Genomic DNA, 24,930 nt, shown 5'->3' with positions numbered 1-24,930 from the left:
AATTTGACATACTAGCTTCTAGACTCAATTCGCTCGTAAGTGCCAAATTTCATCCCATTTGGGCAAATATTAGACGTTTGGTGCACAATCCAAGGTAAATCGGACGAAGTTATATATGGGAGCTATATCCAAATCTGAACCGATATCGATAAAATTTAGCAAATGTATTTCTGAGCTGTATTTGATATATTTCCCACAATATTGTTGTTACAGGGTGCATATTACGGCTGCGGAGGACAAAAATAACAAATCGGATGAACAATATATATGGGAGCTATAGCTACATCAGAGCCGATTTCGATCAAATTTGGCATACTTATTTTCAGGTCTAATCTGATCGTACGTGCAAAATTCAATACACAATAAAAGACAAATCGGACGAAAATATATATGGGAGCTATATCTAAATTTTGACCGATTATCTCCAATTTCAATAGGGTTCGTCCTTGGACCAAACAAATGATTTGTGCAACATTTCATTTGGATAGGGCAATAAATGCGAACTGTACTTTGTTTACAAAAATACATGGACAGACGGACGGACGGAAATGCATAAATCGACTCAGAATGTGATTCTATGCAGATCATTTAAAGGAACTATGGGTTTATCTAGTTTCCTTTTGCCTGTTACAACAAATGCACAAAGACATAATACCCTGACCACCTTGTGGTGTAGGGTATAATTATGGTGTTTGACTTTGTTGAGGTTTTTTATCTCACCCTGTATGAAAATTAAAATAATTTTCCTTACCTTCTAACATTCCAAGAAAAACAATTTCCTCTTTCTTTCAAATCAATTCAAAAGTGTTACACATAATGGAGATTTTATTAGTATTTTTTGTATATATAGGTATGTTGTATATAATAATATATAATATGATTGTGTGTGTTTTTCTTTTTCTGTAAATGGCTAAATACCATATTCCTCCTATATATATATATATATATATATATATATATATATATATATATATATATATATATATATATATATATATATATATATATATTGATGTTTCCATTTAAATCCTTTTTGTATATTTCTATGAAAAACTTTATTGCTAATGGCTAGTCCATACATTTTTGTTGTTGTTGTATACATTCTACGTGAGATAAATGCTAAACCGTTTCATTAATTTTGTAAAATTTCCTCATGTTGTTGTTGTTCTTATTTGATATTAAAACCCAAATTTCTATTAAATTTTCACAACATTTAAATTGGAGTTCATTTAAAAATTACCAAAAAGAAAATGAAAACAGAAATCTTTGGATAAAATCGTTCTTAAAAACTAGCTACTTAAACGCTATCAGAGAACTAGGTGCTAATGAAAATCCAGTGGTTTTTTTCTTCATACTTTAAAGTCGTATTTCGATTTATATAAATAAACGAACAAAGACGAATTTCTAATGATTATGTTTTGATTACTTCAAGTCTACTATTGTTTTGTTTTTTGTTTTTGTTACATGATATTATTATTAGTAATTTGTGTTATACCAAATATGACTTAAAATACAATTAAAGATATTTGATTCGTTGGAAAAATAAATGACAACATTCCACCCGGGGCAGATCTTTTGAAAAGTTCCCCAAAACCCAAAATGGAAGTTCAAAGTTTGTGTGTCTTCGTTGAACAGATCTTTGTAACAACATAAAAATAAAATTTGTAGTATAGTGTAGTTGTAATTTAGTGTATTGTTTTAAACAAAAATGACGACAAGTAAGCGTAAGGAACATAAGTTGTAATTTAAATTAGTTTCAACAGAAATTGAGTAGAGTTTGGCCGGGCCGTAAGTTATGCAGGCAACACCAAGGGGGATATTAAGTGGAATTAAGGATTATCCAAAAGATCTGGTAATAATCATAATGCCAAATACGTATTTGAATAGCGTAAAACGTCATTTGGATGACTTAGAAATATTACCCACATCATTTTGTTTACGTAAAAATATTTTCACGTCATTTGGATAACGTAGAAATTTTATCCAAGGATAACGAAAAAACATTATCCACGTCATTTAGACAACGAAAACTATTATCCACGTCATTTGGATATTGTATAAATATTATCCACGACATTTGGACAACGTTAAAATATTATCCACGACATTTGAATAACGTAGAAATATTATCCACGTTGTTTGGATAATCTAAAAATATTATCCACGTCATTTGGATAACGTAGAAACATTATCCACATCATTGGGACTGCGTAAAAATATTTTCGCGTCATTTGGATAACGTAGAAATATTATCCACGTCGCTTGGATAATTTAAAAATATTATCCACGTCATTTAGACAACTTAGACATATTATCCACGTTATTTGGATAACGTAAAAATATTAAACAAAACATTTGGATAACGTAGAATGATGTGAATATATTATCCACGTCCTTTGGATAAACTAGATATATTATCCACATCATTTGGATAACGTACAAATATTATCCACGTTACTTAAATAACGTAAAAACATTATCCACGTCATTTGGATAACGCAGAAACATTATCCACGTCATTTGGATAACGTAAAAATATTATCTACGTCATTGGGATAACGCAGAAACATTATCCACGTCATTTGGATAACGTTAAAATATTATCCACGTCAGTTGAATAACGTAAAAATATTATCCACGTCATTTGGATAACTTAAAAATATTATCCACGTTATTTGAATAACGTAAAAATATTATCCACGTCATTTGGATAACTTAAAAACATTATCCACGTCATTTGGATAACGTAAAAATATTATCTACGTCATTTGGATAACGTATACATATTATTCACGTCATTTGGATAACGTAGACATATTATCCTCGTCATTTAGATTACGTAGACATTTTGCCCACGTTATTTGGATAAGTTAAAAATATTATCCACGTCATTTGGATAACGTAAAAATATTATCCACGTCATTTGGATAGCTTAAAAACTTTATCCTCGTCATTTGGATAACGTAAAAATATTATCCACGTCATTTGGATAACGTAAAAATATTCTCCACGTCATTTGAATAACGAAAAAATATTATCCACGTCATTAGGATAACGTAAAAATATTATCCACGTCATTTGGATAATTCCAAAATAATATCCACGTCATGTAGACAACGTAAACATTTTATCCGCGACATTTAGGTAACGTAAAAACATTATCCACAACATTTGGATAACGTAGAAACATTATCCACATCATTTGGATAACGTAAAAATATTATCCACGTTATTTGGATAAAGTAAAAGTATTATCCACGTCATTTCGATCATGTTGAAAGATTATCCACGTCATTTCGATCATGTTGAAAGATTATCCACGTTATTTGGATAACGTAAACATTTTATCCACGTCATTTGGATAACTTAACAACATTTCCACGTCATTTGGATAACGTAAAAATTTTATCCACGTCATTTGAATAACGTAAAAATATTATCCACGTCATTTAGATAACGTAAAAATATTATCCACGTTATTTGAAAAACGTAAAAATATTATCCACGTCATTTGGATAACTTAAAAACATTATCCACGTCATTTGGATAACGTAAAAATTCTATCCGCGTCATTTTAATAACGTATAAATATTATCCACTTTTTTTGGTTAACGTAAAATTATTATTTACATCATTTGGATAACGTAAAAACATTATTCACGTCGTTTGGATAACGTATAGATATTATCCACATCATTTGGTTAACGTAAAATTATTATTTACATCATTTGGATAACGTAAAAACATTATCCACGTTATTTAAATAACGTAGACATATTATTCACGTCGTTTGGATAATGTGGATGTATTATCTACGTCACATATTCATATCTACCTAATTTGGACATCATATTTACATTATCCTTGTTGTTATCATAACGTAGAAATGCTTTCCAAGTCTTTTGGATAACATAGATACTTTATCCACGCTATTTGGATATCGAAGATACATTATTTACGTTATTTTGATAGTGTAGATAAATCATACATTTAATTGGATAACTTGATAACATTAATCGATTCATTTAGGTAACGTAGATAAATTATCTATGATATCTCAACAATTTTAGATTTATCTAGATATCCTAAATAATTTATCTAGATAAATCATTTACCTTATTTATCTAACTTAGATACATTATAAACATTGATTTGATATCCCTTGCCATGGTGGTAGCCTAGCCACAAAAAATAATCCAATATAAACATACTTTATGTTTGTGTGTGTTAGTGTACTTGTGTGTGTTTGTGTTACTTGTAGTTATAACCATTTCAATTTCCCATAGCTAATGTAGTTTTATATTCATATTCAGCTATACTATGTTGTATACAATGATTAATTTCACTGAAACTGGGTCGATCGCTGGGCTTACGATTCCAACAGCGACGCATTAGGGCATACACTGACATCGGTGTATTATCCGGACAGGCCAGAACATTACCATCCTTTATGTACTTAATCACCTCCGCATGGGTCATACCAAAATAGGGTTGCAATGCAAATGAAAAGATCTCCCACAGACACACGCCATAGGCCCACACATCCGATTCGATTGAAAATTTATTATACAAAATACATTCCAGCGGCATCCAACGTATGGGTATAACATCATTTTCATCACCCTTATAGTAGTCTTGCAAATAGATTTTATGCGACAGACCAAAGTCGGCGATTTTCACCACCATCTGTTCATTGATCAAACAATTCCGGGTGGCCAAGTCACGATGTACAAATTTACGTTCCGATAAATACAACATACCGGCAGCCACTTGAGCGGCGATTTGCAGAAGATGACCCTCATGCAAGGGGTCACGATGGTGAATCTGATGTGTGGCATAGGGGGAACAGGAGCGCAGATATTCACTTAGATCACCGGGTGACATGAATTCAAAAAGCAGACACATGGGTCGCCCCAAAGCACACACTCCCAATAGCTTGACAATATTGGGATGATCAAATTCCGCCAAGAGGCAGGCTTCTCGCTCGAAATCCATTTGCATTTGATCGCTGGCATCGTCTTTGAGCATTTTTACGGCAACCATGAGATCATCTTCGCCCGGCACTAAACCTGGGGCTTTGGCCTGCAAACACATAATTATTATTTTATAAATAAACATATTTTGGCATAATTACCTGAAACACCCTGCCAAATGCCCCCTGACCCAAGGAACGCACATACACGACCTCTGAACGTGGATATTCCAATTTCTCCAATTTGGTATTTAGCTTTGGCTTTGGTGGCGGTTCAACAATAATACTATTATGTAGGGCTCCCACACTTTTGATCGTACCGAATTTATTCAAATTCGAAACAGTTTCACGACTGGACGTTATATTTTCATTGGCAGTACGATTACAATCATTGGAGGGATTTTGATTGGCAGCATTTTGTTGTTGCATTTGTTGTGTTTGCAATTCCTTGTGTTTGAGTATTTTGTAGAGCAGCAACACGATGAGGTGTAGACAAACAATGGCCACAAAACCGAAGGCGGAAACAACAAAGATGACGTATGGAGTGAAAAATGTTTCCATTTTCATGGGTTCTAAATCTTTGCTGAGCGTGGGGTCGACATAGTCGGCTGAAAGAGGAGAAGGAGAGATGTTCATATTCTACTTCAAAGGATAATGAGGGTTTCTGAGAGCAAATAATAACGGCTTAACATTCTCCTAGATCCGTTTTAATATCAAATTTACGGATGATCTTTAAAAGTTGTTTTTGATAATAATTTTAATAACACAATCTAATACGCTTAATTTTCATAAAACCGAGTTTTATAAGTTATTAAAAAAAGTCATAAATATATCTAACGACAAGATTTGAATCCTCTAATAAGATGGTATTATATTTCCCCAAGGACACCCTTAAATAAACTATAAATGGACAACTTCTTCAGTCTCCATTGAAACTATCAAAAAATCAATTGAATAATCTAGTTCCGAAATCTTCGAAACATATTCCCATAAAATGTATGAAAATCAACATATATGCTGTTGAGATATATTATTTATGTTGTTGCATAGCGTAACTGCATTATCCACCTTGTTTAGATAACCATGATATAATATTCACATTGTTTGGATAGCGCAGATACATTATCCATGTTGTCTGCGTAGCGAAGATACACTACCCACGTTGTTTGGATAACATAGATACGTTTTCCACGCTTTTTGGATAACGTAAATACATTATCCACGTTAATTGGATAGCGTAGAAACATTATCCGCGTTGTTTTGATAGCGTAGACACATTACCCACGTTGTCTGCGTAGCGTAGATACACTATCCACGTTGTCTGCGTAGCGTAGATACACTACCCACGTTGTTTGGATAACGTAGATATGTTATCCACGCTATTTGGATAACGTAAATACATTATCCACGTTAATTGGATAGCGTAGGTACATTATCCGCGTTGTTTGGATAGCGTACATACATTATACACGTTGTTTAGATAACGTAAACACATTTTACATGTCGTTTGGATAACATAGATACATTATCAACGTTGTTTAAATAGCGTAGATACGTTATCCACTTAATTTGGATGTCCTAGATACATTATCCGTGATGTTTTGTAGCGTAGATACACTATCCACGTCGTTTGGATAACGTAGATACATTATCCACGTCGATTGGGTAACGTAGATACATTATCTACGTTGTTTAGATAATGTAGATACACTACCCACGTTGTTTGGATAATGTAGATACATTATCCACGTTGTTTAGATAGCGTAGATACATTATCCACGTCGTTTGGATAATGTAGATACATTATCTACGTTGTTTAGATAATGTAGATACACTATCCTCGTTGTTTACATAGCGTAGATACATTATCCACCTAATTTGGATGGCGTAGATACATTATCCGCGATGTTTGTGTAGCGTAGATACACTATCCACGTCGTTTGGATAACGTAGATACATTATCCACGCCGATTGGGTAACGTAGATACATTATCCACGTTGTTTGGATAACGTAGATGCACTATCCACGTTGTTTGGATAATGTAGATATATTATCCACATTATTTGGATATCCACCTTATTCGAATAACGTTGATTCATTATCCTCGTTGTTTGGATGGTGTAGATACATTAATTATATCGTTTGGATAGCATAGATATATCCATATACATACTTTGTGTTCCCGCAATGAAAACTTTGTCCTGGCATATTTAATTTTTTTCCCACATCTCACTTCCCAAAATACTTACGACACAAAGGTATGTCACAATGTTGCCAACGCACAGATTCATCAATGGTATAACACCAGGGATAAGGTTCCTCTCCGCCAGCATTTCGGCAATAATTCTCCCCGTCCTGAATTTGAGGAAACACCAAAGGCGGTTGGATATGTTTGTGCGGATGTTGGGTGTCCCAACGTTGGCAGGGTATACCGGACTTGGTGACATTCATTGTACCCAAATAGTAACGGCCATTGCCATTACGACAATCATCTGAAATTAGAATCAGTTATCTCCACCGACTTCAAGAGACAATTACTTACATGTAGCCTGTTGTTCATCGATTTCGGTAAGACCAACATAGGTGCAGGTGGGTTTTTTGGCAGTGCTATTATATTTTGGCAATACGGAACAGTTGGGCAGGCGAAAATGTCCCCTGGTTTTGATGAAGATATTACGTTCCTTTTTCTCCTCGATGAGGACCCAATCATTGTAGCAGTATTGCAAATGTGTGGCCATACAGTCCTCATAACACAAGGGCAATTTAATTGTTTTCTCGTTTTCATATAGGCAACGGGGAAAGGCATAGGCACACAACAATTTCTGTAACGAATGCGAGAAGAAGAACAAGAAATACACTTTAAATATACCACAAAATGTGGGAGGATTATTTGGCACTTACCTCAGCAGCTGTGCGACAGACACCAGTTAAATCAATGATAAGTTCCTCCCACAAAGCGGTGGCTACTTGTTCATTTTTCCAGCCACCCGAAGGGTCCTCTAGACTATACCACACCTGGGTGTTGATGAAGTTTTTACATATCTTACCATTGTAAGGAGCACAGTAGCCTTTTTCCTCATCGTGTCTTGCCTCTCTTTGTTGTCTAATTGGACGGTTGCTGTTGTGATTGTGTTGATGGACGGCTACGGTGTTGGACACCTTTTGCTCTGCATGATATGGTATGGCCGTGGATAGCTGCAAAATTCCCCCTAGGATGGCAAACGTTAGGAAAACGAATTTCGAAGAAAGCAGATTCCGTTGAAACCACAAATTTCCCTGAAATCTTGTCTGACGGCAACAAAACCGCTGCTGCTGCTGTCTTGTACCCCCAACTCTCATTTTGTTTTGATTCTCGAATTTTCACACAAACAACAAACCGCTGCTTCTCCACTACAAGTTGTATTCACTTGCAAATTTCTCAAAGTTTTTATCACTTTTGCGAATAGATTTTAAACAATTCCATCGTCGATTTAATGAAAATCATTTTTCCCCGAGAAATTTAATTTTTTAATTTTATTTCTACGTCGTTTTTTGGGACTTTTTCTAGCAAAACTTCAATGACGACGCCTTTGGGACAATTGCCATTATTTGTGAAAATTGTAGGAGCGGAGTATAACAGCACAACATACAGAAGAACATTTACACACGCACCGCACCGAATGGCGAAAGTAAGAGTCAAACAGCCAACTAACCAACCCACCAGTCAGTCACTCAGTTAATGCTGAGTGAAAGGATATAGGGGTGGATTTTTGTTTTGCCATGAAAATAAAAACACAGGACAGGGTTGTTTTCATTTCCAAAACAAAACAGAATCTTTCCGCCAATGTGTACGGCGAATGATTTGCCACCATCGTTTGTTGTCATTATTGGTGAAGTTACTACTCGCCTCGGTCGATTAAAAAGTAATACCACAGATTAGTGTTTTTTTTTTTTGTTGTTATGGATTTCGTTTTATTGAATTCAAATTTAAATTTTTTTACATACACAACTTGGATTTGCTTGGCTAGTTTAATCTATAATTTCGTTAAGCTTAGAGCTAGTTTATTGATCAGTAATTTGTTCCAAGCCCTGGAAAATAGAAAAAAAAAACAAATGAGAAAGAGAAGATATTAGTAGAGGATATGGACAAGGAATTATGATGAGAATAATTATGTCCTCTAATATTTAAATACACAATTCGATATTGATCGATAAAGACAAAGAATCTCTTGTCTGTATTTACTATATATAGATAAAATTCTTATGTATCAGACTAGGTATATTTGGAAAATGCATCCAAGTCTGGGAATATATGTTCAGTATACGCTTTAAAGAAGTCAAATAGCAGCCGTTCAACGATACCTATAGGGACAATTTTTGTAAGAGCTGATTAATATGAAATGACGGCAATGGAGCATCGTATAATTTTGGCAAATTTTGATTCTGCATTAAATGAAGGTTATATTTTTGGAAAGTCACAAAAAATCCATAAAGGAGATGAAGCATCTGCCTATTTGCACTCGGAGAAGTTATTCACGTCTTGGGGATTTCAAGCATCGAACATAATGAAGTGTATTAAGGTATAACTGTATTCGAAAATGTATTATCGTAGAATCAGTGTCTAGAATTTGGTCTAGCTTATAATAGGTCTACTAAGAACTACATCGCCTCCACATTGTTTTTATTATAGAACTAGGTATTACGAGGATCAGCCTGTACTAGTAATTCCTTGCTTTACAAGTTTTTTTTTTTTTGATAACTATATAAAATAACTCTCTAAAAGTGACCCATAGATTTTCTATGGTGGTCATCTTTGAGGTCGGAGGGAAATGAAAAAAAAAATTCTGCTAAAATGGTGCTGCTGGATCCAAATTCAGAAATGAGATGACATTAATTTGAATGATTTCGATGGGATCGGTTAATTAGCACGTCAGCTATTCGGACCCTTATGCCTTTTTCGTGTGAGGGAAATGAAAAAAATTACTAGAAATCAATCTTCGGCTCCAACATGTTGTGTTCCGATTCTGCTAAATTGATGCTGTATTAGATTCCAAATTCAGAAATGGGATGACATTAATAGGATGTGATAATTCGAATGATTTCGATGGGATCTTTGAAAACAAGTAGCACGTCATGTAGATTATTAGCACGTCAGCAATTCGGACCCAGAATGAATTATGTGACTAACATCATGGTCTGGGATTTCACAGGTATAGTGTATATCCATATTTTCGGCATTCACGACTGCCACTTGATATATCCGATACCACAATTCGATACGTTGTTGTGTGATTATATGATGAAATATGGCGTTCCGATACCGCCCAAACATTACGTTTTGATCAAATGCTAACATAGATTCTGGACATTCGATCGAAATTGAAAGCAAAATAAATTCAAAATGGAATACTTGTTAAGATTATTCCGAAGTTTGCTTAAGACGCTGTATTACTGTCCGATGACTCCAACAGAAATCTAAAACCTTTGGGAGATATCATTAATGAAATACACTTATTTAAAGCTGACTAAATTAATTTGCAACTACAGTGCTGAAACTATTTCTAAAAGCTCGTTAATTTCGACTGGATCTTAGTGCCATTACAAATTATTCTAATCTTTTGAAACATTTTACATTTTGATGTATGCTATTTGACCCTCTTTTAAATCTGATTCTACCTGGGGTCTTCATGCACTATTTTGTCTTCCGATACGCCTTGAAAATGCCTTTACGCAGTAAAAAATGCTATTGTCTATCCGCAGTTCAGTTAAACTGCTTCTCCGTACCTAACAATTTTTAAGGGCTTTGGAAAACTGGCTGCCCAATTAGCATATCATATACCGGTCTTAGCATCATGAAGAATATTGTGTCTCACACATTATAAAAATCTTTAATTATAATGCAGATATGACCACAAGTTATTGTTATATATAAACGATGTTCGTCTTTGGTATTAGAACTGGAAGTCAATATTCCCTTACAAAATTCTTCCAGGTTCTTAATGATTTTCCACGCCTCCGATTTTCATCGCCCCCTGTATTGCTCGACGTTTTTTTCATATTTTCACAGTCTATTATTGATACGGCTCTACACAGTTAGGTCAACAGCAATCGTAGCTAGTGCAGTAGATGATAGTTCTTAAAAGTGCGTGTTACAACAACAAAACCAAAAAACACCGCACAATCAAAAATACTTACATTCATGTTGTAGGGATTGTCAGTCAGTCGTCTGTCGCGCAAATACATAACACGATCGAAACGATCATCCAAGTTGCGGCGGTAGGCCTGGAAAAGAAAAGGAAAAAAGTTAATTATTTGTGTCGCTTGTGAAGTACTTGTGTGTGATATTCAATTTTCCAGACTACCGGCCACCAGACATCCTCCAGTTATGTTGAGAAAATCCAAAACTTTTCATTATAATTTCCGATTATATAAGAATTGGTCTAAACAACAACTGGAAATTGCAGCCGAAACGAAGATATTGGGTCAGCGCCAACTTACATTGCCAAGGACGAGCTTTTGCAGGCCATACATGGCGTATGTAGGCACAGACAAGGCCACAGTGATGATGACAGCCGATGGTAAGACTTCGAACCACATATTTTATGGGATTTTTCTTATTTGCCTTTGGAAAGCCTGCTGCAAAAACCTCAAGAAATGTCAAACAGAAACTGGAGATGACAAGCAGTCGATAGTAATTATATCGGTAGATGCACACACAATCGATAGTGTCACTAAATACAAACATCGATAGCAGGGTTTATTCTTTTGAGGAGAAACAAAAACTGTTGCTGGCAACAGTTAACAATTTGGGAAGTATTTCCCTAAAAATTCCCCTATGAACCACACACAGAGGCCACAGCTTATATGAATGTTGCCTTGTTTTGACAATACAAAGTGTCAAGCAGACGAACAAACTTTAATCATCTTTGGCCTTATACGGACGATATATTTCAAATGGGGCTCTGACAATAATTGACTCTTTTACATTTTAAGCCAGCCGATGACTAAGCAAGAGTGGACTTAATGCCGGAAAAAATTAACATCTTATTAAAGTTAATATTGATAAATATATGGCAAAAGACATGGGGAACTGAGAAAACCATATTTGATATAGGTTATACTTCCCCTCAGAAATAGGTTATATTTCCCTGCACAGCAATGTACCGAACTAGCTTATTTGTCACTGTTTCAAGGGGATAAGCCTTCTTTGTTTTTATGAATAGTGTTATAAAAGAATCAAGAAAATAGTGATTTGTGAATGAGTGGGAGGCAAATAATTCAAAAATATAATTCTAACAAATGCCACATAGCCAACTGACGTCTTCATAGTGCACAGCTTTCATATGCCACATTGACAAACAACATATCAGTGCTGGCGAATAGGAAAACGAATCCTATTGACATTTTCATACCTCTCAGCTCTCATATATCTCCAGTGCAAAACAAAAACAACAATTCATTGAATGACAGTTGTTTTTGTGTGCTACCAAAAGAGTTTTAAGTTCTTTTGTCTTTTGTCCATAAAAAACAAACTAAATTTCAACTAAGAAAATTTTAATTTTCATTACAAAAACAACTAACAACAGGAAAATCGCAACGTGTTGCCTGCTTGAAGAAACGTTACCGTTCAACAACGCCCGAAGAAAAACAAATTCCAGCCTTTGCCTTAGAAGAAGAACTCCCCGCAAAAACAATGACTAAATTTAGCGCCGACAGTGGAGTCGTTGAAACTCCATTTCCAACTGCAGCCTTGGTGCCAAAGGCGGAGACAAGTGTTCTCAATTTCTTGCAAAAGTATCCGGAATACGATGGACGCGATGTAACCATTGCAATTTTCGACTCCGGTGTGGATCCCCGTGCAACCGGTCTCGAGGTTAGAATATTATACATTGATTTATCCTGCCATATCATCATGTGATAATATTTCTGTTGTGTTCTTTTCCAGACCCTGTGTGATGGTAAGACGGTAAAGGTCATTGAACGTTTCGATTGTACCGGTTGTGGTGATGTAAATGTCACCAAGAAAGTGACTCCAGATGACAAGGGTTTTATTACCGGTCTTTCAGGCAGACAACTGAAGGTGAGTGCGTGTAAGGTTTTTGTTGGTGGTGGTGATGTTGTTGCTGTGATTTTCGGCAATTGTCATCATCAGTGTGCGAAAGTGCATGCTGCTGCACTTGGAAAACAAAACAACAAAAACTTTGTGTTTACTTTGCAAGTTTTGGGTTAAGGTGACCAGATATGAGAAAATTATGGTTTGAATATGTGGCGCCAAGAATTGCAAGATTGGCATTGAATTTTAAATATTTCAAAGAGTTTATTGAAAATATACTTTGCTATTTTAGAATTTTCCTATCTAACGGTAATAGTAAACGGGATGGAAATATTCTAATAAGAAATTGCAGTAAGATGTCCCATGCAAACAACCGGCTCTTTATAATGTCCCATATGAAAATATCCAATAAGATTTCTTGGCGGTCCCAGCAACTTATGGCAAATCAGCATTTAGATAGAGACTAGTAGAAAATGTTGAATGCCTCAAATGAATTTTTAAATGAAGGATATATAGCAGGACCGGAAAATAATTGGTTGGGGGAAAGCATTCCATCTCCCGTGGAGATGTTGGCTTGTGTTTTTGATACACTGCCAGGACACAGAGAAGAAGTTTCGAAACCTAAGATAAACCCGATTATTTAATTTCCTGAATTTGAAATATATATTTTTCACCATTTTTTGTTATTATAAAAGTGTTTTCCCGATTGCGAACCGGCGACCCTTTTGATTTACGCAATGTGACAATACAACAGTTTCGTGCGGTCTAAGAATTAAGCCACCTTTTTAGCGGAACTTCAATATTTTTCATCTTTTATTTTGATCTAATATTTCTTTTTTTACATTTAATTATTTATTTATTTATTTTTTTTTTTTGATATGGTTCCTACCTAAATATGCGTGTCATCCAATTACAAAATAATATTCATTTCTTCTTTCTTCCTTTTTACAGCTAACCGCTGAAATGATTGCTAATAATTCATCACCTAATGGTGAATTTCGTTTGGGCTTAAAACGTTTCTACGATCTCTGCCCATCCAAGGTACGGGAAAATCTCACAAATGCCCGTAAACTTAAGGAATGGGATGGGCCACATAAAACTGCCATAGCTGAAATTTCTAGGAAAATCAATGAATTTGAAGCACAAAATCCAGGTGAGTACTCATTGACATCATGAATTCAATAAAATAAATACTCAAATAATTATCTCTTTTACACAGACACTTCCAAATTATCCTGGGATAAAAAACTGATCAAAGAAGATCTAGACAATACCCTGGAAATGCTCAATGCTTATGAGAAATATTATCCGGATATTAAAACTGCATTTGATTGTATTTTATATGAAACGAAAAATGGTTGGCAGGCATGCATTGATATCACCGAGAAGGTAGGAGAGATTTTGCAATATCACAACAATTTTATGACTTATAATTTGAATTGTCTTTTTGTATAGGGAGATTTGGAAAAAGCCTTGCACATTGGCGAATACACAAAGACCCATGAAGTCAAGAATGTCGATGATTATCTTTCGGTTTCCATTAATGTCCATGATGAGGGTGATGTTTTGGAAATTGTTGGAATGTGTTGTAAGTATGAGAAATTAGTTGGATGATAGAATATTATTTTGAAATTTTTAGAATTACACAAACATTATAACTGTCGAAAATCTTCTCTATTACAAACGACCTTGAATAGGATGATCTTTTTGAAAAAACTTGAGAAGATTTGTTATCTAAATTAGATTTTCTTAATAAGACATTTAGTGTTACTATCTAAGGAGAAAATAATTCAAATTATAGATACAAATATGGAAAGTATTCTATTCATAGATTATCCATCTGTTTTCTATCAATAGGATCCTTGCCAAAAGTCTTCTATGTATAGTCCTAGGAAACATATTAAAACTATGATGTGTGGAAGAGTTTTCGAAACTTTTTTTTTACCTTTACACTACAGCTATTGATAAATAACCCTTAACAAGTCTTGAAACTGAGAATATTTTATATCAACGGTTCACCTAAATTATACTTTATTTTAGAAGACATCAATTGAAAGTATTCCATGGATGGAATGTCTATTTAAGGTCTCTAATAACAGAATTTTTATCGAATATTTTTAACTTAACAAGTTTTTTTTAAATGGTAACTATTTTAAAGTTTCTTTTTTCTAGGAAAAACAGAGTAATAATCATGGATTTTTTAAAAGATCTTTGTATATTTTGATTTTTTTAAAGGGGAACCGCAGAGCTAATATGCAGACTTTTAAGTATAATTTTTTAACAGACAAACTCGGACATGGTATTGAATTTTTAAGAATATTTTGTTTAAATTTAAACAAGCAATGGCTTTTTAGAATAAATTTTCTGAAGGATTATCAGATTAATTTTTTCACATATAAACTCTCCTTTAGAATTCTCCTTAAATATGTCTATAGAAATTTTCTATCTATAGAGGTCCTGCTATTGAAGACTGGCAAGGATGCCAGCAAAGGCGAATCGTACAGGCCGATTTAACCAGAACAAGCCTTGTGATAGAACAGTGTTGGTAGCCCATAACCTATCATAGGCATTTGATACGGTCAATCATGCCACACTGTTTGAGGACGTGCAGAGAACTACCCTTCGCCCAAGTTCGAAACGTTGGATAATCAACTATATGTGTGGACACCAGTCGTACGTGGAATTCCGGGACAAAAACGACACATACCGTAGAGTGAAACAAGGAGATCCCCAAGGTGGGGTGATATCTCCGGAACTGTTTAACCACTAACTTTCCGGAACTCCTCGCCCTTCAGACGGCATATAGATCGTAACGTATGTGGATGATTGTACGATTATGGCGTCGGGCCTAGTGATCGATGATATATGTGAAATATTGAACCCCCGCGGGGCTTGCTGCATACTTCCACGCGAGGAATAAGAAAATATCCGCCACGAAATCAACGGCCACACTCTTTACCACATGGTCTGCGGAGATGAGAACTGAACAGCTGAATGTGATGGTCGACGGGAATTTAATACCGACCACGAACTACTCCAAGATTCTAGGGGTCACATTTGACAGCATGTTCAAGTCATCCGCGGAAGCCACAGCTACCTGCGACAATATAAAAAGTAGGAACAAGGTCTTTAAGGCGGCAGCACTTGGGGTGCGGACAAGGAAACCTTGTTGACCTCTTATAACACGATAGGTCGGTTTGTGATCAACTATTCGGCTCCAGCGTGTTCTGTAAATATTTGTGCTACATAGTGGGAGCACATCCAGATCTGCCAGAAAGCTGTGACATGACACCAGTGGACCATCTACATGAGGAGGCGGAAGTCCTGCTTTCGTTGCAGTACCTGCTTGGGTGCTACCGTGAGAGTCATTTCAACCATCATATGGTGAATACAACTCCCCAACCCATGCTTGTCAGGAAGAACGTACATTATTTAAAGAGGGATGTCCAACGCTATAAAAGAGAACCACTAGATCAAAAAGCCTATCAGACAGGTCTGAGTGGCATTCATACCGACGCAGTCGCATATGCTATCAGCAATTACAGGATGAATACCGTCAATTGCAAGCTGCATAACGTCAGCTGCCTAGTTGAGGATGGTGCAGTCGTCTCAGTTCGTATTGGGCACGAATTGGCGAATATGTGTGTGACGTCTGCCCGGCGTGTGGTAGATGCCCGCACAATACGCTTCATCTCTTTAATTGCACAGCCAAACCTACCCAACTTACTCCAAAAGATCTCTGGCTACAGCCCATTTTTAAAACTGGATCTTGAACCAGGTTATCAGGAAACAAACATCCACATTTACTACTGGTACAATAACAACAACGAAACGTGACAAAAAGATAATAGCTAAAAAAATACCTGAGGTTATACATCTTTCGGCAATCTGACTGATATACATTTTAACATTTTTAATTAATATTTTTAAACGGTAGAAATATTAGGAATTTTTAAGGAGGAATTTCTTCTAGGACCAGAAGAAATTTGTCGATATGAACTCTCCTTTTAATGTATTTTTTTTATCCAATATTAGTCTTTTAATTTTGAAAAACTATTGAATGACTTCTGAAGGTGCTTTTAAAGTCTTTTTTTTAAAGAATGTCTTTCACCTTTAATAGAAGTTCTGCCAGTAAAAAGTTTTACCTTTTTACCCATAGAAGACTTTAAAGGTTCTAACTATTTAGAAAAACAAAACTGAAGATCATTCAAAATATAAGTCTGAATTTAAATTATTTAAATGGGCTTCTCAAATGAAAATCTATCTGTAGAAGATCATATAAAAATATACTATCTATTAAAGGCCTTTATCCACAGAAGACCATTAATAAAGCCCTACCCATTTAGAACAACAATGCTGAAGATAATTAAAGGTTATGTGTGAAATATATTTAAATGTACATTTTCAAATTACACTTTTCTCTGTGGAAGGTCAATAGAAGTTCCTTAGTTATACAATGTCTTAACAACGCCTAACATCGATTGAAGGCCTTTAAATAATTTTCTTCCAGTAGAAGTTCGTTAGAATGCTCTTTATTGTTAGAAAGTCATTTATCCTTAAAAACCCCTTACATGTTATTATATTCATTTGCCTTTTAAGGTCTCCTGTTAAGAGAGAACCTTTAAAATAACTTTTTGATAGAAGACACATATATGTAAGCTGTTCTGTTTATAGATCTATAGGAGATATTTTGACCATAGAAAGTCTTCTAAATAGAGAAGACATATTGCAACTCTATCATAGAAAGGCTTTAACATTAAACAAATTTCATAAAAATATACTCACATCTTCTTTTTCCCTTACAGCTTCCCATGGCACTCATGTGGCTTCCATTGCCAGTGGCAATCATGCATCAAAAGATCTGGATGGTGTGGCTCCCAATGCCAAAATTGTTTCACTAACAATTGGTGATGGCCGTCTCGGCTCCATGGAGACTGGCACTGGTCTCGTACGAGCAATGATGAAAGTAATGGAACTATGTCGTACTGGACGTAAAGTCGATGTTATCAACATGAGTTATGGTGAACATTCCCATTGGTCTAATTGTGGGTAAGTTACATGTTCAAGCATTTTTTTCCGGCAAAAGAAATTCTTTTCTATTTTCAGTGAAAAAAAAGCTAACGAAAAAAAAAATCATGAAAATGTTATGAAATTTCCTTTGAATTCTTTCTTTTTTTCCGAATCGAACAAAAAAAAAAAAAAAAAAAAAAACAAACATGAAAACTTTCTACAACTGAATGTTGCCACTACTGCCACTGCTCTGCTCTGCTGCAAACTAATGAAATAAATCCTAGATATCCTGAAACAATTGATAAGAAACGACGTAGAAAAAGAAAACCTTACTTAAGGTAATTGTTTGTTTCTTGTTATTGACTGCATATTTTTGTCGATGTTTGGTCTTTTTTGTGCGATTTTGTGTGTGTTCTTGCAAAGATCCTGCAGCTACTTGTAACTCCAAAACAAAAAAACACACTAACGAACTTATACAACACGCACACACACACACAGAGCATCACAGAAATAGAAACCGGGCAGTAGTGGTGGCAACATTATTACAAACAGATACAAAACAATTTCGCAATAACCACAGAATACAAAGGAAATTTCAAAAGTATTTTTATCCAATGTTAAACACTTCCTTTGGGATGTTAGAAAAGTAGGAAACAAGTTTTATTGTTTTCATTTCTCATTTTCTCTGTTTTCCGTTCTTTTTTCCATTTCTTTTTTTTTTGTGATGTTGTTGCTGCTTAACAGTCGCATTGGTGAACTCATGAGCGAGGTGGTTAATAAGTATGGCGTGGTGTGGGTAGCCTCAGCCGGTAATCATGGTCCAGCCTTGTGCACTGTGGGCACACCACCTGACATTGCCCAGCCCTCCTGCATTGGTGTGGGCGCCTATGTTTCGCCACAAATGATGGAAGCTGAGTACGCCTTACGTGAAAAGTTACCGGCTAATGTTTATACCTGGACCTCCCGCGATCCCTGCATCGATGGTGGTCAAGGCGTTACGGTTTGTGCTCCCGGTGGAGCCATTACCTCGGTGCCACAATTCACAATGAGCAAATCGGTTCTCATGAACGGCACTTCCATGGCAGCGCCTCACGTGGCCGGAGCCATAGGTGGGTATCACAACTCAGGTTAAGTAGAGTAGAATAGAATTGTAACACTTGAGTAAACATCTTTCCTTTCATTTCATTTCATTTCATTCCATGCCATTTGATGTTTGCTTGTTTATTTGCTAACTTTGACTTCCACTCCCATTTCCATTCCCATTCCCACTCTTACTTTTACTTGATTTCATTCTTGTTTTTCTTGTTTTGTGCCTTTCTAGCTTTGCTCATCTCGGGTCTGAAGCAACGTAACATTGCATATTCACCCTTTAGCATAAAACGTGCCATTTGTGCTACTGCCACTAAATTGGGTTATGTTGATCCTTTTGCCCAGGGTAGTGGACTTTTGAATGTTGAAAAAGCTTTTGAGCATTTGATGGAACATGATAAGGCTCCGGAGAATATGTTAAGGTAGGTCGGTCTGTTTGTTTCTAAGAATGTACGTTCACATATAGATGTGCTGAAGTATGTGTGCCTAGGTATTTTATTTACCATTTCAGTATTTCCTTTAAATTGTGTACCTATTCCATTGTTGTTGTTGTTACACAAATATTGAGCAATTTAGTTAGCCAAGAACTGTTGATATTCTTACCCACCCAACCACTTCAGCATAGCGTCCAACAGCTTGTAATCCCTGTTTTTGTCATTTTCTTTTTGATTACATTTTTCAGATTTTCTGTGCGTTGTGGCCCCAACAATGCCAAGGGTATCCATATTCGAGAAGGTGTATTGAAGAAACCCTATGAATTCAATGTTAATATTGAGCCAATATTTTTCAATGATACCGAAGCTGGTAAGTTACATATTTTCTATTTGTTTTTGTTGTTAACCTTTCTTTATTTCATTCTTCTTCTCTTGTGATAAAGGGAGAAAATTTTCATATATCATTGGATTTATTTTGTTACTTTTGTTGTATTTATTGTGAACAAATATTTCGAAGGCTAAAGTTGAAAGGATACGATTGGAAGTGATGAGTGATGAGGGATTGTAGCCATCAAAAACACACATCGAGACGTGAAACCCATAAAATATCATATTTTTCCCCAAAATCCTTGTCGGGAATTAGCTTTGTGTCCTTGAATAGAGTGTATATCCAGGGAAGATTCATTTTGGAGCAAGAAAATAGGCATGTTGGGGTTGAGTGGAAAAAACAATAGCTACTTGTGGGCGTTTCTATACAAAATCTTGTGTATTATTATGCTTTTGTGGATCCATTCAGATAGCAATACTTCCTGGAAAATGTAATATTCTGCCTAAATATCAGTTTTGTTGCTTCATCTCTCTGCAAAAGATTTCAAAACGAAATAAGGAGAAGATGCCAGATTTGAAGAAATTTGCATTTATATATCGAAAGAATGTATTTTGTAGATAGAAGACCTAATGAAAGTTTTCTGTCTCTTCCAAAGAATTCCTTCTCGCGGTAAATGAAATAAGACCTTCTGTCTTTGGAAGACCAGAAACATTAAAGATTGACACACATAATAATAGAAGGAAGTCTTCTGCATTTAAAAGACAAAAATTCTTCTGCCTATATAAGATCTAAAATAGGTATACTGCCTGTAAATACCTGAAAATCATTGTCTTTAGAAGATCTAAAGAGTATTCTTCTTTAAGAAGACCTGAAAAAAGTCTTGCTCGTCCAACCGTCTGTCTGTGGTAATATCTCTTACTTTTGCCGATATCGACCCCGATGATTCAAAATTTTCTTTCAATCTCACTCTAAATCCAGTCCTCAAATAACACTCTAAATCCTGATTTTTGTTGTTTTAAAAGATCTAAGGGAATTGGCTATAAATCAGACTCAGGGATTCTTATAGAGTATATCAGTTATTCCAAAAAAAAAAAAAAAAAAAAAAAAATGAAAGAAGATAATTTACTGTTTTGGTAATAGAATTGGGTTGGGTGGGTACGCACAAAATATGAATTCGGTCCAAGTTTTGTTATGGTCTTCATATAACAGTACCACCCGAATTAAGATCTTTTAAAGATTTTGACCTTGTTTTCTTTTGGTTTATCTTTTAAGATATTGACCACTTTTTTCGAAACGAAATGAGCTATAATTTGAGAATCTGAATGAGAACTTCAAGTATGTACAAAAATTTCGATATCGGTCCATGTGTTAATATTAACCAAAAATTAAGGGCTGAGATAAAAAACTGCAACAAAGTCTAACGCCTTGCTTTCCAAATACTCCAGACACAATAGTCCAACGGATTGGTATCCGGAGATTTTGGCGGCCATTGTGCGCGGGAAATGAAGCGAGTAACATAATTTTGTAACCATTCTTAGGTGGTCCGTGCTGAGTGCGATGGTGCTGGTGAGTTCTGTTGGAATGTCCAAGGTCTGTGACCAAAAAGTTTGCGCGCCCAAGGCTTTAATGACGGCCTATACCATCACCATGGACGGCGCTTGAGTTCTGGTGGCCAAACGAAGGTGCACATTTTTAGCTGACCTCTTAGACAAGAAACACGATAATTTTGTTTGTTTACAACTGCTGGATATCGAATGTTTTCTCATCGGAGAAAACCAAATTCGGCAGTTCAACACATTCGGCCAAGCGAATCAACTCTTTAGCTCTATTGAGTCTATTTTCTTTCCGTTGCGGTTTGGAATTTTAATGGCTCATTTTTCAATATTTGCCGAATGGAATATTGCGATATATTTAGCTCACGAGCCATTTTTCGGCCACTGCGACGCGGGTTTCGATCAAGTCGCTTCTTTACTTTTCGAACCATTTCTGCTGATGTTGCTGTTTTCTCCCGTCCACTTCCGTGACATCGGTCTACGCTACCAGTATCACCGTTACGAGCGATACATGGTTCGAGACACAAAAGATTTATTCACATTTAAATCCTGGAGTGCTCTAACGGTTGTGCTCTTGTGGGTTTCCAGCCAAGTATAAAGAAATCACAATAGCTTATCTAGTCAATAGCTTATCGAGATCTCTTCGATAGATAATCAATATCACGTTGATAGTCCAATGGCAGCTCGTCGATGCTCGTCTATAGTTCATTGTAGATCGTTAATGGCCCATCGATATTTCGTTGATAACATATCAATATCCTGTCGATATTTTATCGGTCAGTCAACGACAGCCCGATAATTCCTCGATGTATCTCGCCGATAGCGTCTCACTAGTTCATTCATCGTTGATCACTTGTCTATTGTCCATCGATAATCTGTCGATTGGTCATGGGAATAGATGCATTCTGACCTATTTTCAATTTATTTGGGGTGTATCAAATGATCTGCCCGTCCGAAATTATCCTCCCTTTTATACCCTCCACCATTAAGTTTGTCATTCCGTTTGTAACACCACGAAATATACATTTTAGACCCCACAAAGTACATATATTCGTGATCAGCATAAAATTCGATGCGCGATGTCCGTGCGCCTGTCCGTCTATCCGTATGTTCGTCTATGGAAATCACTATAGCTTCCGAACGAAATGAAGTAGATTGATAAAATTTTACTCAAATGTATATAATGTCTGCAGGACTTTTGTTATACAAAATGGTCCATGTAGGTCCACGTTTTGGTATAGTCCCCCCATAACGGAACCTACCGATATTCGATATTTTAATGATTTTAGCGACATTATTCACCAGAATTGTTTCAAATTTGGTACTTGAAGTTCGAAATGGATACTACAGGCTATGAAAGGAGATTGTCTGTGCAGGTCCATGTCTTCGTATAGCCCCCACATAAAGATACCTCCCGATATTCGGTATTTTGATGATTTAAGCGATATTATTCACCGGAATTGTTTCAAATTTGTTATTTGAAGTTCGAAATGGATACTACAGTCTATGACAGGAGATTGTCGGTGCAGGTCCACGTCTTCGTATAGCCCCCATATAACGGTATCTCACGATATTTGGTATTTTGATGATTTTAGCGACATTATTCAACGGAATCGTTTCAAATTTGGTATTTGAAGTTCGAAATGAATACTACAGCCTATGACAGGAGATTGTCGGTGCAGGTCCACGTCGTCGTATAGCCCTCATATAACGGTACCTACCGATATTCGGTATTTTAATGATTTTAGCTACATTATTCACCGGAATTGTTTCAAATTTGGTATTTGAAGTTCGTAATGGATGTTACAGCCTATGACAGGAGATTGTCGGTGCAGGTCCACGTCTTCGTATAGCCCCCATATAACGATACCTCCCGATATTTGGTGTTTTAATGATTTTAGCGACATTATTCAACGGAATCGTTTCAAATTTGGTATTTGAAGTTCGAAATGGATACTTCAGCCTAAGACAGAAAATTGTCTGTGCAGGTCCACGTCGTCGTATAACCTTCATATAACGGTACCACCCGATATTCGGTATTTTAATGATTTTAGCTACATTATTCACCTATTTTTTTAAGTTCCGCATTTGCATATTATAATGACTCATGACAAAAGTTACCTATGCAGGCCCAGATAGTCGTATAGACCCTAATATAACAGGTACATTCGGTATTTTAAAGATTTCTACAGCATTTTTAACGGATTTTATTTTTTTGAAAATTTGCCAAATTTGTACCAAACCCCCAAAATTCGGCCCCGCCGAACTTACAGCTTTTTTACAGGTTCATTGATAGCATGTCAAAAGTTCGTTGAGTTCGCTGGTCGATTGGTCGTCGATAGTTTTTGGATTAGTCGAAGATAGTTTATCGATTAATTTAGATATTTTGTAGATTGCTCGTTGATAAATTGTCTATTGCTCATCGGAACGAATGTATTCTGACATATTTTCAATTTTTTTTATTCCCTTATTGTGGAGGCTATCAAACGATCTACCCGGCCGAAATTATCTTCCCTTTTACTTGTTTGGAAATATTAATGGTTTCGAAAACAATTATCTTGTCCTTAAAATGCATTTAAAAATTTAATGCCTCTATGAATTATCCAGTCCCAGTCTTCTCCCTTATGCCTTGGACGAATTAACAACTTCAAGTTCTTTCCATAAAATATTTAAATATTTTTTAGCCAATAAATTGACTTAAAAGTTTCTAAGCATGTTTGCTATATGGCTTAACAGTAGGCCACAAGAAGCCACATTTTATTTGCTATCCTTCCCTTTTCTCTCTCGCCTAAATAAGGCAGTTTAAATGAAAGTCAAAACTTTGTGTATAAAATTCAGATTTTCTTTTTGTTATTGTTGCTGTTGCTGCATTTGTGTTTATGTTTATCTTTAATTGTCTATGGCTTATTTATTTTAGTAACAATTTTAAATATAATTAATTTTTATTTATTTTTTTTTCTTTATACCTAATTCTCAATTTGTTGGCCTTCACACAGATGCACACACACACACACACACAAACAAGAAAATGGCAAAAAGTTGTTCGTAAGTCTTTACAATTTTGTTTGAACAAAAATAATAATACTTAAGCTCATTTAGAGAAATAATACACAGACGAATTCACTTCTGTATGGGTGAGTGAGTGAGTCGGTGTGTGTGTGTGTGTGTGCGTCTGGTGCGTTTGTGTTGAACTTCCAAGGTGCTCTTTGATTTTATTAAGTCAAAAATCTCCATTGCTGGTGTACAGAGCAATGTGAAAGCAGACAAAGAGGATGGGAGGGATGAGGAGGATACTTGAAATAACTTTAGGATACTTCAATTAAAATAATGAAAAATTGCGTTCTTTTTTTCTTTGCAAAAATAAAATACTTCAATAAACACAAGTTGAATAGATGGATGGGATGGTAAGAGGTAGCCGGAGGAGAACGGAAAGACAGATGTGAACTGTTTGAAATTGTTGCTGGATGAAATCATCTTTGGGTTTGTTTCTTTAAAACAGTTTATTAAATCT

The 24,930-nt window shown here is 35.6% G+C and overlaps 3 protein-coding genes across 3 annotated transcripts in view; 1 reads left to right on the top strand and 2 right to left on the bottom strand.

Annotated features, from left to right (window-relative positions):
* Positions 1–4,076: 4,076 nt before the first annotated feature.
* LOC101888918 (tyrosine-protein kinase transmembrane receptor Ror2) lies at positions 4,077–8,759 on the bottom strand. Its single transcript, XM_005174802.4, has 5 exons — positions 7,875–8,759; positions 7,516–7,795; positions 7,223–7,465; positions 5,135–5,580; positions 4,077–5,082 (listed from the first exon to the last, which is right to left on the bottom strand). Exons 1-5 carry the CDS (start codon positions 8,310–8,312, stop codon positions 4,273–4,275), a joined length of 2,217 nt encoding a protein of 738 aa, XP_005174859.1. The 5' UTR covers positions 8,313–8,759; the 3' UTR covers positions 4,077–4,272.
* A 135-nt stretch (positions 8,760–8,894) lies between these two features.
* Positions 8,895–11,638, bottom strand: LOC101889099 (uncharacterized). The gene is made up of 3 exons (XM_005174803.4): positions 11,451–11,638; positions 11,148–11,234; positions 8,895–9,041 (listed from the first exon to the last, which is right to left on the bottom strand). Exons 1-3 carry the CDS (start codon positions 11,547–11,549, stop codon positions 9,015–9,017), a joined length of 213 nt encoding a protein of 70 aa, XP_005174860.1. The 5' UTR covers positions 11,550–11,638; the 3' UTR covers positions 8,895–9,014.
* Positions 11,639–12,387: 749 nt separating this feature from the next.
* Positions 12,388–24,930, top strand: part of LOC101889276 (tripeptidyl-peptidase 2) — a 251,316-nt gene continuing 238,773 nt past the window's right edge. The window contains exons 1-9 of the mRNA XM_005174804.4: positions 12,388–12,825; positions 12,898–13,032; positions 13,957–14,158; positions 14,225–14,394; positions 14,461–14,593; positions 17,811–18,054; positions 18,760–19,124; positions 19,337–19,526; positions 19,787–19,908. Coding sequence (XP_005174861.1) covers positions 12,646–12,825; positions 12,898–13,032; positions 13,957–14,158; positions 14,225–14,394; positions 14,461–14,593; positions 17,811–18,054; positions 18,760–19,124; positions 19,337–19,526; positions 19,787–19,908 — 1,741 coding nt within the window. The 5' untranslated portion in view covers positions 12,388–12,645. The remainder of the gene's footprint in view (positions 12,826–12,897; positions 13,033–13,956; positions 14,159–14,224; positions 14,395–14,460; positions 14,594–17,810; positions 18,055–18,759; positions 19,125–19,336; positions 19,527–19,786; positions 19,909–24,930) is intronic.

Source organism: Musca domestica, unplaced genomic scaffold (genome assembly GCF_030504385.1).
Source record: "Musca domestica strain aabys unplaced genomic scaffold, Musca_domestica.polishedcontigs.V.1.1 8, whole genome shotgun sequence".
Taxonomy (NCBI): domain Eukaryota; kingdom Metazoa; phylum Arthropoda; class Insecta; order Diptera; family Muscidae; genus Musca; species Musca domestica.
The sequence above is the reverse complement of the archived record's forward strand: the minus strand, read 5'-3'. Positions and strand labels throughout refer to the sequence as shown.

Coding starts and splice junctions, on each gene's coding strand:
- LOC101888918 (XM_005174802.4), bottom strand. CDS start 8,312: ATGAGAGTTGGGGGTACAAGACAGCAGCAGCAGCGGTTTTGTTGCCGT. Junction 7,796..7,874: donor TCTGTCGCACAGCTGCTGAG/GTAAGTGCCAAA, acceptor CATTCGTTACAG/AAATTGTTGTGTGCCTATGC. Junction 5,581..7,222: donor TTGTGACATACCTTTGTGTC/GTAAGTATTTTG, acceptor CTCCTCTTTCAG/CCGACTATGTCGACCCCACG.
- LOC101889099 (XM_005174803.4), bottom strand. CDS start 11,549: ATGTGGTTCGAAGTCTTACCATCGGCTGTCATCATCACTGTGGCCTTG. Junction 11,235..11,450: donor AAAAGCTCGTCCTTGGCAAT/GTAAGTTGGCGC, acceptor TTTCTTTTCCAG/GCCTACCGCCGCAACTTGGA. Junction 9,042..11,147: donor ACAATCCCTACAACATGAAT/GTAAGTATTTTT, acceptor TCTATTTTCCAG/GGCTTGGAACAAATTACTGA.